This window comes from Trachemys scripta, chromosome 2 (assembly GCF_013100865.1).
Source record: "Trachemys scripta elegans isolate TJP31775 chromosome 2, CAS_Tse_1.0, whole genome shotgun sequence".
Taxonomy (NCBI): Eukaryota; Metazoa; Chordata; order Testudines; family Emydidae; genus Trachemys; species Trachemys scripta.
Genome location: NC_048299.1, coordinates 38,796,307 through 38,814,509, shown reverse-complemented (window position 1 = coordinate 38,814,509; position 18,203 = coordinate 38,796,307). Strand labels below are relative to the sequence as shown.

The window sequence follows — 18,203 nt, the reverse complement described above, 5'->3', positions numbered from 1 at the left end:
TGTGGTTTTTTTTTTTTTTTTTTTTTATCTTGGGTATGTTTAGCAGTGTGTTTGGGGAAGCTGGTGGTGATGTAAAGAGTAGGTTTAAATTGTCTATCCCTTTTGCTTTTCTGAAATTTTCCATGGTTGGTTAGCCTTAATATTGAGGATTATGGAGTATATAATGGGAGTGTTAGTATATATTAGTGTTTTTCAGAAGGATAAAAATACTAAACAAATAGCCTGAAGAGTTGGCAGTCCAAAGACTCAATGATTTCTTTAACTGTGTGCGGATTTTTTTCACTAATAAGCTTAAGGGTGCCAAGTAGTTTTGGAAAAATGACTTTAAGGAGATGAGGGAGGATGTTTGGCACATGTTAATTAGGAGACTTCTAAAGAAGTAAAAAAGTTGGGAATGGTAAAAGTCAGAACAAGGAGGAGAGAAGTTTGGGAAGACCATAGGGTGTATGAACAGTTAATAAGGGCAATTGTATAGTGCTTTGAACATGGGGAGAATCCTAAATTGTATAAGGAAGAAGAGTTAAATATGCAAGAAGGGAGGAAATGGTGGTATGGGAGCAGTGTGGAGGAGAATGATACACAGACTGAGAGTCTCATTTCTCGTTTGTAAAAGAGATAACGATACAAGTATTTGTCGTATTTGTTGCAGTTTCAAGATAGTGGTAATATGCATATCTCCAATATGTACAGAGTGCATCTAATAACTCAGGGGTGGGCAAACTTTTTGGCCTGAGGGCCACATCTCGGTGTGGAAATGGTATGGCGGGCTGCCTGGGGCGCGGATTGGAGTGCATAGGGGGAATGAGGGCTCTGGCTAGGGGTGCAGACTCTGGGGTGCGGCTGGGTATGAGGGGTTTGATGTGCAGGAGGGTGCTCTGGGGTGGGATCTAAGGGTTTGGAGGACAATCAGGGCTGGGGCAGGTGGTTGGGGCGTGGGGGTCAGGGGTGCAGGATTTGGGCAGCCCTTACCTGAAGCGGCTCCTGGAAACTGTGGCCTGTCCCCTGTCCAGCTCTCACGCGGGGGCAGGGTTACACTGCTCTGCATGCTGCCCCGTCTGCAGGCACTGCCCGCAGCTCCCATTGGCCGCGGTTCCTGGCCAATGGGAGCTGCGGAGCTGGCACTTGAGGTGGGGGCAGCGTGCGGCGCCCCCTGCCTGCCCCTGATTCTGGGAGCCCCGCGGAGCTGTTACACGAGCGGAGCAAGGCAAGCCCGCGACCCCGCTCCCCGGCTGGAGCACCGGAGTGGGGAAAGCTTCCGACCCCGCTTGCTGTCGGGAGTTTGAGGGTCAGATTAAAAGGTCCGATGGGCTGGATGTGGCCCGTGGGCCGTAGTTTGCCCACCCCTGTAATAACTGGTTGAATTAAGTGATGGAGGCATGTTTATGGTACAGTCTTTATAATCCTTTGAATTAGTTTCAAATGTAAGAGAGATGCTGGCAGGCTAGGATTCATTTATATCAGTTACCTCATGTTAGGATGCCACATTTTATATTTGTAACATTGGCATTAGGTATTGAAGGAGATGGTATGTTTTCTTATTTTTTTCTTTTGTTGGCAGGAATAATGGAAATCTGCAGGAAATTTCTGGAGTGGGTTTGTATATTTCTGACAGGAATCAAATCTTTTCTCTGAGGACATAGACTAGATTACTTTTCCTAAAAGCATATATAAAGGGAGATGGTCAACTTGAAATCTCAATGATAAAAATTAGATACTAAACTTGTCCTTGTATGTTCCTGCCAGTTCCTTGTGTTACATTTCTCTCCCCTTTATCTAAGATAAACAAGATTAAAAAAAATAGAGAAATGTTTTCTCTAATCTTCCAACTGTAGTAATCTTAGGCGATGTCTGTAACAGGAGCAGTTTTTCCCCCCCCAAAGGATGATTTTTTAGGTGGCTGGTATAGTTTAATGGTCTGCCAGCATTTCTTAGTTCTGGAACTTTAAAAGATTTTGGATATCAGTGTGGCACTGGCAGCCACAACTTATTAATTTTTTCCATAATTTTGTTGAATGTGTACTTTATAAGTTTGTCAACAGGCCTACAAGACATGTACAATAAATTTCTGTGATGCTGTCTGAGACAACACAGACCTTGGGTCCCTTCTCCTTACTTGATATGATGGGCACAAAGATGATCAGTTGCCATCCAGGATTTTTCTATATTCTCTTCAATTCCCATTTGATTCTTGCCTCATGGAGTGCAGCATGCAGAAAAGTGACTTCCACAGCCACATCTCACACTATTTTGTTTCTCCTTAGAATATTCTATATGAGAGCATTAAACAGCCCAAGAAGGCTAAATTAAAAGAGGTGGTGACTGGGTGGATTTGATTTAAATCATGATTTAAATCACTAGTCAGGAAGACTCGATTTAATCATGGACTTCTACATAAAAGTGCATTCTTGTTGGTTGTTATAACCTGAATACATATTCTTCACAACTCAGAGATAGATGCAGGTGTCATTTTTAGAATGTACACACTATACATTTTTAAAGTGATGTATTTTGAAAACTTTTCAGATTAGTTTTATAGCTATATCAGAAAATTAATGATTGTTTGGTTATTTCATTTACGAAAGGGAATTGAAGTAGATATTTATGAAGTCATTGGGAGGTGAACTATGTCAATTCAACAGGTTAATCATTAATATTTGGAGGATTTTTTTGCCATGCTGTATTAGGAGGAGAACATTACCAGACAGACATTTAAATTGTTTTATTTAACTAAAACAACAATGTTATGTATTCTGGATTTTTTTCTTCAACTGCAAACATATAATATTTTAACAAAACAAGCATTTGAATTTTTGAATTTAGTTAAACATTCATGTTTTTTAAAATCAAGTTTGTTTTTGTTAAAATTGTTTTTAACAAAAATAGTTAAAATGAAATATTAAAAAAACCCACAAAAATTAAATTGACTTTGTCAGCCAGGTCAACACCAGAAACTTAAAATATTGGCTTCTGCAGCTAACTCAGTTGTATTCACCTTCATTTTCCTGTTCATAATCTGGAAAAGAAAAACAAGCTTTCCTGCTTTTTCAGGTCTCAAACAATTTCTCAATTTGAAATGAATTAGTCCAAAGGAAGAAAATATTCTTTCTACACCGGCAGAATCTACTACTGTTAAAAGTGAGATTATCACTTCAACAGTCTCTGAATCCAAGTGCTTAAATGACTTCCACCAGTTCACTGTTTTGACTTTCTTTAAAACATCATCAGCAAACATATATTTCTTGAATGGTTCACGCTTAGCTCTGAAGTTTATTATAGTTGGTATTATAGAGGGATGATTGCTGGATGTGCATGTCATAGCCGACTCCTTTTCTTCAGCAGTGAAGGTTTGACCCTGGTACTGAGTATTGAGAAGATTTGCAAGAAAATGAGCTGGAGATAGGGCTTGTCCCATTCATTTTTTTTAATGCTTGTAATTTAACTCTGTCATTGCATATTTCATTTTTTAAGCTCTCACTCAGTTTCTTCCAAATTTCAACAGAGTCAGCAATAAAACAGCTGAGCTATTTCCCTGCATTTTGTTCAAGGCTACAGAAATAGGCTTCAGGGTACTCAGCATGTGTTCAACATTTCTCTTTAGCCCAATGTTGAGAACTTTGGCTGTGACAGTGCCATCTAGTTTTTTCGCGATTTTGTTCACAAACCGTCATCAGATTAGGCCAATTCTTGATATAGTGCTCAAAACAGTCCACTACTGAGTTCCATCGCATGTCTTGTGGGAGAGTTAACTTGGTTCCTCCCACTTTTTTCAGAGCAGCTGCTGCAAAGCGGTTGTTACAGAAGTATTTTGCAATTTTAACAACATTAGCCTTTATTTCTGGAACACTGAAGTCTTTGGCTAGGAGGTGCATCAAATGAGCACTGCAACTGTATATTATTAGCTTCGGACTTTCTTCACTCTCTTCTAAATTTCTTCTCATCTTGGATACATTCGCAGCATTGTCTGTGACCAAGCTGCGTACTAGACATTTGAATTGTTTTTCAGTTTGTTATAGCTTTTACTGCTACTTCTTTTAAGTATTCTGCTTTTATAATTGTGTTGATATATCAATTGTTTCTGTAAGGAAGACATTCCCTTCTGTTGTCACACAAGCACATCCAACAGGATCATTGTGGACATTGCTCGTCCACCCATCAAGACTAAGGTTAACAATTTTACCCTCTAGACCTTTTGCTCACTGCTCAGTTTCTCTTTCATACACTTTATTCTGCAATTTGCCTGCGACATCTGCTCTGTTGGGTGGACTGTATCCTGGTCTTAATGACTGAACCATGTTAACGAAGCGTGGGTTCTCAATCATACGGAAAGGAGAGTTTATTGCATAAACAAACCGGGCAATTTTTTCATCAATTACCTCTTTTTGTAATCTGCTGGTTCTTATCATAAACTTATCTATGGTTGTTTTTGGATGATGGAGGGTTGTTTGTTTTTTTGTTTTGTTTTGTTTTTGCTAAAGGTGATATACTGTGGCTATGTGACATACATGATATGACTGAAACACTATCATTAGCAGATTACTCTTAAACTATAGAAAATGATGGTGATCTTGAAGGTGTATAGTCTTCAGAATCCTGTATGTTGAGGATGAATTCTCCTAAACAAAATAAGTCAATGCAGTTATTTAATTATTATTACCATACTGCTCATTAAGTATTACACATTGCATTCACTGACACTCATTACTACTTTAAAGGTGAAATTGTAAAAGGAAGATCTGCCTACTTCAGCTATTTATTTTTTATCACAATTGCATCTAAAATTATAGTACCATAGAGTAACTACTATATTTTTTGCTCAAACATGAGAATTCAAGAATAGTCCAGAAGGAAGACAGGCAGTCCTTAAGAAAGAAGTATGAAATAAAAAAGTTTACCAACCTGAAGATCCTGCATGTTCAGACATGTTCCTTTCATCATCTTTGACTTCAACGCAGCTTTCTCCTGAGAAGGAACACTTCTCATGATGATGTTTCATTTGGGCAACCAGGCCTTGCATTTCTTTGTTGCACTGTTTGCATTTTGCACACATGCCTGTCTTTCCCAGAGGTAGAGGAACTTCATTAAAATATTCCCAAACTGGTCTCTTTTACGGCCTGCTGCCATTATAGGTTTTCCCTTCTAGTGAGGGAATGGTATGGTAGATCTCAAATCAATGAAGGCCTCAAGACTTCTGGAATATGCTGCTCAAACAGTTTCACTTCTGTTTCTACTGTCTGTCCCTCCCTTCTCACATTTATCTCCAGACTTCTTCTCCTTGTCCAGATCTTTTCCACCCCCAACAATCTTCTATTCATTGAACTTTTTGAAACTATGCACTTTCAGAGAGAGGTAAGGGATTGTCTCTGTGTACACAAATTTGCAGAGGGACAATAGGGTTGAGGTCTGTTATTTCTCACCTCTCTATATTATTTTTTTATTTATTTAAAAACATTTTTGCTGTTAACAAGCATGTTATCTCTGGAGACACAAATCCACAGTTTGAGAATGGAAAAACTAAGCATCTCTCATGGTATCTTCTAGACTGAGAACTGAGTCCCATTGGGTAGATAGAAAGATTAACCTAAATAATCTATACAGAAGCCTGTGGAACCCTGTAAGATTGGGTCCCTAATCCGTGAACTATTGGAACTCCTTTACAAAACTTTTCATAAACTTTACATGAATATATTGTCTCATACTATAGAATTAGAATTTATAATCCCTGTTCCATGATGAGAGATCTTTGAACTATAATGTATCTTAATTAAAACTATCTTTAGATAGGCTTTCCTCAAAAAGCCTGTTATAAAAAAAATTGGTTTTTTTTTTTTTTTTTGAACTCTGATTTTTATCCACCCTGGGTGGTGAGGGGACCCTCAGTTGTATTTCTTGCCGTAGAGCTTTATTTGAGTGTGTTAGTTTTTTCCTCTAAGAAACTTTTGCTACTCTATCAGAGTGAGACAATAACTGGCCTGCTCAGCTTGCATGCAGGACAGAGAAACGCACTTGCAGGAATTTAGGCCCACAGCTTTGGGCTCAGAGATGGATATTCCTCATGACTTCTGGGAGATAGGAGGTTTCACTGACACAGTCTTTCTTCTCTGTATCCACTGAATTGTTAGAATGGATTTATGAGTCTTTCCCAGAAAAACTTAGCTGCCTGGCGAACTTTGCTTCCCTTCAGAAAATTATCTAGAAAGCCTCCCTGGGACCTGGGATTATTTGCTGAGGCAGCTATTAAATTAAAAGCCCAGAAATAAAGTTGGATGACGTAGGACCAGGAATGGGGACCCAGGAAACCCCCTCCTGGTCTACTCTTCTGTTCACAGAATTATGGAAACTGTGTCTTCCCTGACAGCAAGCTAGGTTTTTTTTTTTTTTAGTGCCACCCAGTGGTGACATAAATTCCCTCAGGATTCAAATAGATTCCTCAATTCAGAATTAGAGGGAAAAACTCAGTTTCCTTGTTTTTCCCTTATGGTGTCGTTATCCATCTGCTGCGCATCCCAGAACATGACCAGCTGTGGGGGGGAGATGTTGATTTGTTGCCCCTGCTTGTCTGGCAGCTGAATCTGCTTCCTGATTGCTCAGCCTCTTTGTTATTCCTCTCTGCTGCAAGGGATAGATTTGTTGGTGTGGCCTAATCAGAGAGATGGATAAACTGGGAGGAAAGAGAAGGCTGAGCTCTTTGGCTTCTGCCTGGCTATCATGGGATTAGCAGACTTCTGTGGCTGGAAAGAGGCCACTAAAGAAATCAGCGAGGGCAGAGCTGAGGTTGGGGAGCTAAAAGTTGGGGTGACTTTTCTCTTTTTAACCCATTCTTGAACCCATTTAGGCTCCATTGCAGTCTAATGGGGATCACAACCTACAGGTTGTGAAACTGCTCAAAACTATATTTACCAACAAGTATAGGGCAAGCACAAGACACAGCAGCATATTAGAATCATAGGACTGGAAGGGACGTCGAGAGGTCATCTAGTCCAGTCCCCTGCACTCATGGGGGAAGGGTGGCCAGCACATTCCTCAGCCCGCGCCGCTTCCCGCAGTCCCCATTGGCCTGGAGCGGTGAACCGCGGCCAGTGGGAGCCGCGATCGGCCCACCTGCGGATGCGGCAGCTAAACAAACCGGCACGGCCCGCCAGCGTCTTCCCTGAACAAGCAGCGGACCGGCTTTGAGAACCACTGATCTAGACCATTCCTGACAGGTGTTTGTCTAACTTTGTCTTACTGACTATGTTGTGGCTGGAATTGCTGAGGCACAAGGGTATATTGATGTGGCAAGACAGTATACTAATGTCCTGGGAAGTGGTAGCCTTTGGAATTCATTTGCAGACCCAGAACTAAGAGTTCACAAAATTTTCTTGAAAGCTGATATATTTCTTGGACTATAAAAATAATTCTGAGTATCTATTGTTTGAAATGCAAATAGAAAAAGTGAAATGCTCATTTGCTTATTAATTCAAATATTAGGGCACCAAGTGAATGTTTGAATATTTTAATGTTTGATACAACAGCAAAAAATACATGTGTGTAAAATGCAAATTTGTAAGAACTACTTCAATAAATTAATTAAAAGCAGGGTGACATCAAACACTGACATTTAACAGAAATCTTACAGCATTAAATCTTGGCAGTTCTATGTTAAACTTTCACATATATGAACAAGTAGTTTATTCTGGTCTACTTACTCCTTTTTTTTTTTTTTTTTTTTTTTTTTTTTTTAACCAGAGAAAGCAACCAGTGAGATGAATACTGCAGAGGACTGGGGCCTCATCTTAGATATTTGTGATAAAGTTGGACAGTCGCGCACAGGGTAAGTGTTATGAACTGTGAGGTTTTGCTTTTAAACTATGAATCTTTCATTTTTATCCTTTTAGATCACTGTTCATTATATTGATGGTGAGGGGGAGAGATGATGACAATTTTGAGTTCAGACATTGACTTGTCCTTAGTAGTTTAATTAACTTGGTTTAGAATGTACTTGCTATAGGAAGCAAAGGAGGGATATTTATTTTCACACGCTATTTAAAAATCTGAGGCCTTGATTTTAGGACTTGAATTTGTGCATACAGAAGTTACTTTAAGTGTGAGAGAACAGGAGATTTGATGATCTACTCTCAAGATGAAAAGCCAGATTCTAATCTGAGTTGGTTTTTGTGAAGAGAAATCATGCCTCACCAATCTACTAGAATTCATTGAGGAGGTCAACAAGCATGTGGTCAAGGGTGATCCAGTGGATATAGTGTACTTAGATTTTCAGAAAGCCTTTGACAAGGTCCCTCACCAAAGGCTCTTCACCAAAGTAAGGTGTCCTAGGATAAGAGGAAAGGTCCTCGCATGGATTGGTAACTGGTTAAAATATAGGAAACAAAGGGTAGGAATACATGGTCAGTTTTCAGAATGAAGAGAGGTAAATAGTGGTGTCATCCAGGGGTCTGTATTATGACCAGTCATAACATATTCATAAATGCTCTGGAAAGGGGATAAACAATGAGGTGGTAAAATTTGCAGATGATACAAAACTGCTCAAGATAGTTAAGTCCCAGGCAGACTGCGAAGAGCTACAAAAGGATCTCACAAAACTGGGTGACTGGGCAACACAATGGCAGATGAAATTCAGTGTTGATAAATGCAAAGTACTCCAGGCACCGCCCCCCGCAGCTCCCATTGGCCAGGAATGGGGAACCGTGGCCAGTGGTAGCTTTGTGGGAAGTACCTCGAGGCATGGGAGGAAACTGGAGGCGCGGCAAGGGCAGTGCACGTAGAGCCCTCCGTCCCCCACTCCCCCACCCCCAGGAGTTGCAGCGCTTCCTGAAGCGGCGCAGGGCCGGGGACAGGGCAGGCATGCAGGGAGCCTGCCCTGGTCCTGGTGCGCACCACTGCCACCCCAGAGCCACTTTAGGTAAGCGGCACCGGGCCGGAGCCCGAACTCCTCCTGCCCCCCAACTCCCTGGCCTGAGCCCCCTCGTACACCCTGTACCCCTCCTGCACGTGAACCCCCTGCCCTGAGCCCTGCTGCACCCTGCATCCCTGTGCACCCCAACTGCCTGCCCTGAGCCCCCTGCCGCACCCCAACCCCTGCCCTGAGCCCCCTCCTGTAGTCCGCACCCCTGCCCTGAGCCTCTTCCTGCACACCTCACCCCCTCCCACACTCACTTGCACACCCAACCCTCTGCCCCAGTCCTGCATACAATTTCCCCACACAGATGTGGCTCTCGGCCCAAAAAGTTTGCCCACCCCTGATCTGCACAGACACTGCCTCACCCTAACTACACTGACATAAGCCCTATGCCTCTCGTGGAGGTGGAGTTACTATGTTGGTGTAGTAGGGCACTTACATTGATGGGCACAAGGCTATAGTGTAAACACAGACACAAGGTCAGTGTAAGCTGCCTTATATCGACCTAACTCTGTAGTGTAAACCAGGCCTATGACTTCAACCTTTGTAACATTGAAGTGAGGTAACATCTGGCTTTCAGGTTGGTTTAAAATAGGGGCTTGCTTAGGCTTACTAGTAGTCTGTCGTTTTTATTTGAGAGAATATAAAGTACAATAGAGGAGTGATAATATAAACCAAAGTTCTCCATAAGAATTGCAGTCTAACATACTGTACTATGGTACTACTCTTTGATCCTTGCTCAAAGCTCAGTGTCCTGTCAACTCCACTAGACACAAGTCCTGTGACAAGGATTCCAGAATTTGTCAGGGCCTCCTTGAGCCTTTTTACTGCTTCCCAAGTCCAGTCCAATGAGTAAATCATGTCAGTAAATGCACACTGATGTTAGTAAAGGTTGCATGTTCTTCCTATTACATTATAAGGTCTCTGGAGTAGGGATTTTCTCATCTTGTGTATGTCTGTACAGCATTCAACAAAACTGTATACACGTAGTGCCATATATAGATATTCATACTATTTCCAAAGTTACAGTAGACTTAGAGGGGCTATCTTCTTTGTCCTGGGAGAAAATTGCATTAGAGTGGCACATAGAGGTTTTGGGAACATTGGTCCTCTAAATCTACAAAACGCCATTATTATTTGTCGTCATTTTATCTAGAAGACCAATCATTCAGGTGTCAATACGTTTACCTCTATTGGGAAGATAGGCAGAACTGAGTTTGGGGTATTGTGCTGGAAGACAGTAATAGGTGCCATCAACTGTTTTTTGAATCTATAAACAATTTCAGAGATGCTTGAAACTGTGGCTCTGCTAAACAAAAGAAAGGGGCACTTTTGGTTTTCTGATATTTCTGAAAATCCATAGGGTTCTGCTCATTGATGCCTAGAACATTCCCTGACATTTTGGAAATGATTTGGTGTGGCATACAAAAGTTATCACATTACATATTGATTGAGAAATACCATCAAGTTGTGTGTGTGGCCGAGCTTACCAGAGGAGCTTTACTTAAATATTTGAACGCAGTTAATGCTTAAACAATGAAGTGGGGAATATGACTGTTAATTTACACTTTCACATGTATTTAGAAGATTGTATGAAGAACTGGATTATTTATTTACTTTTTCTTATCTGTCTTACAAAATTTTACTTGACCGTTTGCCCAGGGCAAGAGTTTTTTGTTGCTTTGACTTTTTACAAGAGAATAAAAAAATCTTGTTTTTATCATCCATCGTAATTAGGGCCCAGTTTAATTCATGATTTTATTTATTTATTTGAAAATTTGCAACAATATAAATGTTAAAGTATTGAATTTAATGGAATTTGCATGGAATGAATTTAACCAGTAAAGTTAATCACTTTCAAGGAGGATGCACAGAATAAATTTTATAACTAAATGTAATCAGTTTCAAGGACAGAATGAATTTAACCAGTAAAGTTAATCGATCTTATAATTAAAATAAGCAGCAAGTACAAACATATGCAGTCCATTAAATGTTCACTTATTTCTGTTTTGTATTTTTGAATTATAGATAAGTATCACTAGTCAATTCACTTGTTCCTCTTTCATGAATTGTGTCTGCACAAGAACCCTCCAATATGCTGCTTCATTCAGCATCCATAGTGTTAGGAATAACAGAAAAATATAACTTGGCCAGTTTTGCAATGTTGGGAAAGTATGGTTCTGCAGACCTCCACAAAGCAGTCAGTGAAAGGGTACTGCTGCATTTCTTTGCATAAAACCAATAGCCTTGTAATTCATTCTTGCAAGCTCCTATTAAAGCTAGGTATGGAATCCAGTGGAAGAGCATCCAACCTTAATGTACATACTTGCATTGGCTCAAACACCCTTACACCTTTAAGGAACTGGTATACCCGCTGGGTTAAACACGGTTTTCTTTCATTGATATTGTAGTAATTTGAAAGTTTATCTAAAATTTCAATAGAAGTTTCAATATATGGGTTTTGAATCCCTGTGTCACTGCTGTGTTGCTCACATTTAAGTGCTCAATATGTGTTAATTAAGTCAACTTTTATTGTACATTTGATGAACACGGATTTCACAGGATTACAGCCAATCTAACCCCTGATGTAGACAGGGTTGATGGAAGAATTCTTCTGTTGACTTAGCTACCTCCTCTTGGGGAGGTGGATTAACTACAGTGGCAGGAGAACCTCTTCCATTGTGTCTACACCAAAGGCGGCACACAAGCTGATTTTCAGAGGCACTTACACTGCCCAGGTCCTGGCCACTGGTCCGGGGGGGAGGGATAGCTCAGTGGTTTGAGCATTGGCCTGCTAAACCCAGGGTTGTGAGTTCAATCCTTGAGGGGGCCACCTAGGGGTCTGGGGCAAAAACAGTACTTGGTCCTGCTAGTGAAGGCAGGGGGCTGGACTTGATGACCTTTCAAGGTCCCTTCCAGTTCTAGGAGATAGGATATCTCCATTAATTTATTTATTTATTTTATTTTAATTTAATTTTAAATGAAGCTTCTTAAACATTTTAAAAACTTTATTTACTTTACATACAACAATAGTTTAGTTATATATTATTGACTTATAGAAAGAGACCTTCTAAAAACGTTAAAATGTATTACTGGCACGTGAAACCTTAAATTAGAGTGAATAAATGAAGACTTGGCACACCACTTCTGAAAGGTTGCCAACCTCTGGTCTATACTAATGTCCTACAGCAGTGCAACTGCAGCATTTCAGGTGTAGGCAAGCGCTCAGTTCATCTTACCTGCAATGCTCACATAATAGACCTTGCTAATAACATTGGGATGACCAATTTCCCACACTCTGATACGCTAGCAGCAATAGTCAAAAAGGGTTTTTAAACATTGAGGAAAAAATTGCATTTTAAATCAACAAGCTCTTTGCCATGTCTTGTGATGAAGTCAAGTTTTATCTGTAAAATTTCTGATTTTTCCAGCAAATGTTTCAGCTCTTCAACGCTTCCATGTCTGGTGTAATTTTCTTTCCTCCTCCACAAAACTGGAGTAAAAAGTAGTAGACTGCATGATATTCAATAGCAACATACCAGCTTCCCCATCTCATCTTAACTGGTTCAGGGGGGCAGTTTTACAGGAAAACTGGAACCCACAGCTTGGACTACACTTTAAAACGCACTTTTCTGCTCAGACAATGTTGAGAAGCCTTTTGACTATTACCGTTAGCTTGTCAGCGTGTGGGAAATTGGTCATTCCAGTGTCTTGAGAAAGGTCTGTTGTATGAGCATTGCAGGTAAGATGAACTGTGCACTTGTCTACACTTGAAATGGTACAGCTGTATTGCTGTAGCGCTTCAGTGTATACATTCAGTACAGTGATGGAAGAAGTTCTCCCATCAGTTAATCCACCTCCCCAAGCTAGGTAGCTAAGTTGACAGAAGAATTCTTCCATCAATCCTGTGCTGTCTACTCCAGGAGTTGGGTCGGCTTAACTATGTCGCTCAGGTGTGTCTTACATTTTGAGTGTAGACCTGGCCTGAGTTAGGCTGTAAGCCCTGAAGCACTTGCTTGTAAGCTTTTGACATGTAGGATGCGTTTTCAGATATAAATGCACTGATATAATCAAAATCCATTCCAAAGGTATTCAAATACTTAACTACAGTACCATTGCACAAGCTATTGCAAACAGCCTGTAGATAAATTACATCAGCAAGGACAGCTTACAGGTCCGAGTCAGGTGTGTCTTCACCATTTAGGCCTTGCAAAACAAATATTATGCGACACATACTCATCTTGGCCACCAGTTGATTCATCTGTGACCATAGACAACCAGATTTCTTCATGAGTTCCATAATCCTGCTTGTGACACTCATCAGCTTCAAGTAAATATTTATCAATCCAGCTAAAATGTGAAGAAATCTCTCCACCTTTTGCTATATTCCATCCAAAGAATTCCCTTACCGCAGGTTGTCCAGTTTTTCAAGAGGGATATTTGCGTAAACATTGATCTGGTGGATCAATATTTATAGTTAGATTCACGTTTTTTGGTGCAATTTTGAAACAGGGAAGCAACAGGTTTTGTTTCTTAGCAAATAAAGCAGCTGCCCGTACTGCTTTGTATTCCTGACTTTCTCTTTTGGTGACTACGCGATTCAAGATGCGTATTAGACTCTCTTTTTCTTTAATGACAACAATAATATTGCAGGAGGTACATCACTATGTAAGACACCCTGATAAGTACTGCTTTTGTGTGATCAGCTGCAGACGCCGTTTTAGCTTTTTTAGATGCATCATTCTGCTGTTGTCAGTGAGCAATGTTTCCCACCTAGATTGCATTTTCAGGTTTCTGCCGTGCACCTCTGCCACGCATGTACATAACACTGTTCTTCCACACATGGGTACAGCACTGTAAGCTAAAGGTCATTTTTCATATTAAATACTTTATTACAGACATTTTTTCCTTTAAAAAAACAAATGAAAATAGTCATGGTTTTGGGGTATCTTCATGATTTCTGTTACCTCCATGAAATTATGATTTACACAGGGACCTAATTGTAATACATTTCAGATAAATAGATTTTGTACCTGGGCTGGCAAACTTACGACAATTTTTCAGTGCTGGCCAGATTCTTAATTTCCATCCTTCTAAATGTTTGTCCTTGTAATGTTACTTTCTTGGGTCTACATACATCTTAACTTTAATGTTAATAACAGTTGTTACTAAAAGGTACCTATGCCTTTTGTCAGTTACATTGAAGCTTATCAAATTAATGTGTAATGATTGTATGGACAACATTTATTCCAAAGTGTGTGTATGTTTGTATTGCAGTAACTGTGGGGAGAAAAGTTTGACTTTTGTTTATCTTGTACTGATATATACTCAATCTGTTTTATGAAGACTGTACTGAGTAATAGCCATACCATGTAGCAGCCTTTTCTATAATTAGTAGTACTGCATATGAGAGGGAGGTTTATGTAAAACATAGACACAGCCAAATATAGTTTAGCCAAGCAGTAGTGTAACTTATACCAGAGTTTCATTTTAGTTGTCAGATATCAATGCACACTGTAAAACTTTTAGGTGTTGGAGGAAAAAAACCTACTGTAAATTCATTTGAGAAGAAAGAAAAAAGCAATTTGGTATTAAGGGAACACAGCTCAGATTTGTTCAATGGAATGTTCAGAAAATTTGTTGCTTGTGTAGGGGTGATACTTTTTCCAACCCCCATTCTTTCAAATAAAACCCCATATAGTTATATAACAGGCCCATAGCATATGTTTGAAAATTCCAATGGAATTGCAGCATTTTCTCTTAATTTTACTTTCTACATTATTGGTATCTGTTACAATGCAAGTAAAACCTTTAAAATGTAAGGTCTGTGTTCAGTTATCTCATCTGTTTGAAACTCAGACCTGGAAGGTATATGGTAACCATTCTTCAGCAGTTTGTTGCTGATTCACATCTTTTCTTCATACAAGTGGAGTAGGACTAGAATGGGATATGTTTGAGAGGAAGATAATTAAAGTACTATGAAAAATGTGTTTAAATGACTGAGTGATGAGTGTTCTTAGAAGTGCAGGAGAAATAGACTGTTTGTTTTAAAATCTGTCTGGCAGAAATTACCCCAAATTACTAAACAAGAATTAATGAAAACTGTAGCTGTTCTTAAATAGCGTTCTACTTACTGTATTTTATTATTAGAGCCCTCCCAAATTCATGGTCCATTTTGGTCAATTTCACAGTTGTAGGATTTTTAAAATAATAAATTTCATGATTTCAGCTATTTAAATCTGAAATTTCACAGTGTTGTAATTGTATCTTCTTTCCTTGTTGTAGGTATTAGTGATAAGTGTAAAAAAAGCTAAAGATATATAAAATAGAACCCTAACATTCAAATCTTGTTTTCACTTTTTTGGAGAGTATGGAGGTGTGTTTATTATGGAATACTAGTACCTTCACCGCAACCAGTTTCGTATACCAATAATATATTTACAGTATATATTCCAAACCACTGCTCCTCTTTCCCCAGTTTCACAAAAACCAAGACAATCCATCTCAAAATTCATATACACCTCTATCCCTATATAATGCTGTCCTCGACAGCCAAAAAATCTTACCAAGTTATAGGTGAAACCGCGTTATATCGAACTTGCTTTGATCTGCTGGAGTGCGCAGCCCCGCCCCCCCGGAGCACTGCTTTACCGCGTTATAGCCAAATTCGTGTTATATCGGGTCACGTTATATCAGGATAGAGGTGTATCAGATGTCATGCCAGGGTAGAATTTTTCTGGGAAGTATGGGGCAAATGGAAGACATAAGGGGGTTACAAATTATGTTCTTTACTTTTAAAGAACATTTTCTAAATCTCTTTTGGCTTGGAATATCTCCAACCGAGATGTGAATAGAAATTTCATCTTCATTTCTCCAAAATCCCTAACAATATTCTTTCATATGTTTTGAGTGCTTGCATATAAGAATTACGAAGACATTGTGTGAGAATCCAAAAACAGACATCTATTCACTTAAAAATAATGTGCAATACATGATTTATCTTTAGAAGTGTATACAAGGTGTTTCTTTTAAGATGTGTATAATATAATTAATATACCAGCGTTATGCATGCGAAGCCCCTGGGTACTGTGTAAAGCTTACATTGTTCAGATATGCTTTGCCGTGGTAGGAAGAGGGGCCAGATTGGGACCTGTGGGGTGCGGATGAGTCTAGTCTGCCAAGAGTGTGAGGAAGAGTATTTGCCTTTTGATAAGAGGTGGTAGAGAGTCTAGTACATGAAGTGGGTGGAGAGGAGGCAAGCATAAATGAATGTGTGATCCTGTTTGGGAAAGAATTAGGGCCGGTTCCTGCAGTGTGTAACTCTGCAGAACTCCTGTCTGCAGGAAACTCTATCACTGAGCAATTCTCTTAATTTTTTTAAAAACAGACAAAACACTTGTAAGGGTTTTTAGGTTGGCTAATAAGATTTTTTTTTTTCTTTTCTGAAATATAGCTGTTAGCCTATAGTTCTAATTGTAGTTTCTATCTGAGACAAAAACCATAAATGGACCCAAATGAAAGATTGCATTTGACCTGCAATATTCCATTCATATTACAACATGAAATACTCAGGTATAGAATATGTAGCTAGCTATATATTACCGTCAGATTATAATAAGTTTTTGTTCACCTTTCTGTTTTGTGTAGATGTACACAAAGAAAGCTATTCCAAACTAAAATTGGATATTGATGTGTTTCCTGTTCATACAGAAAATCTGAATATGCAGAGACAAATTAGATCTAGCTAGAAATTGGTCTTCACAGAAATTGCCGTATTTTACACAGTATATGCAACATAGAATGTTTGTTACTTTATGAATGTTTTTTAAAAAACAGGAAGTTTTTTTCGTAAAGTTAGATGGGCTATACAAAACTATAATTCAAAAGATAAAATAAATTTAGCCTAATGGGGAGCTCCTCTTAATTCAGAAATCTAACAATCTTTCACATAGAAATGTTTGGGAAAGTAGAACTGCTAAAGGTACAGTTCTTAAAATTGCATCATGGACAAAAATGTTTTTTGTCCTTGAAGCTAACAAAGAATTATTTTCCTGATATTTATGTAAAGCTTGCTTTACTTCTGCCTCTTCCCTCATAATGAGATGTGGTTCATGGACTGTAATATTTCAAAGTTGTAATTTTCCCCCTTAATTATTAGGCCTAAGGATTGCCTTCGGTCTATTATGAAGAGAGTGAACCATAAGGATCCTCATGTTGCTATGCAAGCACTGACAGTAGGTGGCCTTTTCCTTCCTTCCTTCCTTCCTTTTTCCTCCTGCAAAGCTATGTTGTACAATGCGTGGCTGTCTTTTAATTTCTTTTTCTCTTCAGCTTCTAGGAGCATGCGTATCAAACTGTGGTAAAATCTTTCATTTAGAAGTGTGTTCGAGAGATTTTGCTAGTGAAGTAAGCAACGTATTGAATAAGGTAATGTATTGTGTTCCTTTGTAGGATTTCATGATAGAATCTGAATTAGATGGGGGAAATACCTTCCTGAGAGGTGGAATGGAATCTGTGCTATTGGGGATTGGAAATTGTGTGGGGATGTGAATTTTAACAGAGATGTGAGGGATGGCTGAGGCTATAGTGAGTGAGGATTGGTAAGGAAATGATTGCTTGTCAGGTTGTGGTGGGAACAGAGTGTATGCATCAGAACTCTTAGATTAAATTGACTTAATTTATGCATTTAGACTTCTGTAGTAGCTATGAGCATGATTCTCTTTCTCTAGATACTTAAGATGACGCATCTCATAGTAGTACATGTCTTTCTTGTGTATGTGAAACAGCAAATAGTAGGACTCCATTGCCTAGATCTCTTAAAATTTTGACACAGAACTGAAAAATTGGTGAAAGATCAGCTAGATTTGAATAAGTTCCTAAGGCTAAGTTCCTAAGTCGTCGTCATCTTCTTCAACACTTAATCGAACGGTCAGCCATAGCAATCGTTTACCATTTGGTCCGTTCTTGTGCGGCCGCAGGGGACTTGATGGGCTGAAAGTCTAATGTTGAAACAGACTTGATGCACCCATGTACTAGGGGGTCTGCCTCTGGGCTGTCACCGCCCCTCAGTTGGTGGAATTTTATCTTGGATGTGGGATATGGCAGTAAAAAAATTTAAATGTTTTTAAAATACAATTTTAATGCTGATAGAGTCCTTACCAATTGTGATTATGTCACGGTTCTTCAGTCTGTTCTTGTTATCAGACAACTTATCAGACAATACTAATGGTTAAACATTTGAAGAAACTCTCCACCTTAATTTTTTCTGTATGCACCTTTGTTGGGATAGGAAATGAAGAGAATTAAG

At 39.3% G+C, this 18,203-nt stretch overlaps 1 protein-coding gene across 2 annotated transcripts in view; it reads left to right on the top strand.

Moving 5' to 3' along the window:
• Positions 1–18,203, top strand: part of STAM (signal transducing adaptor molecule) — a 60,836-nt gene that overhangs the window by 20,242 nt on the left and 22,391 nt on the right. Inside the window, exons 2-4 of one of the 2 annotated variants that reach the window (XM_034760341.1) lie at positions 7,726–7,810; positions 17,055–17,130; positions 17,228–17,323. In XM_034760341.1, coding sequence (XP_034616232.1) covers positions 7,726–7,810; positions 17,055–17,130; positions 17,228–17,323 — 257 coding nt within the window. Of the gene's footprint in view, positions 1–7,725; positions 7,811–17,054; positions 17,131–17,227; positions 17,324–18,203 lie in introns of those variants that run through there. The other variant, XM_034760342.1, reaches the window with a different exon arrangement.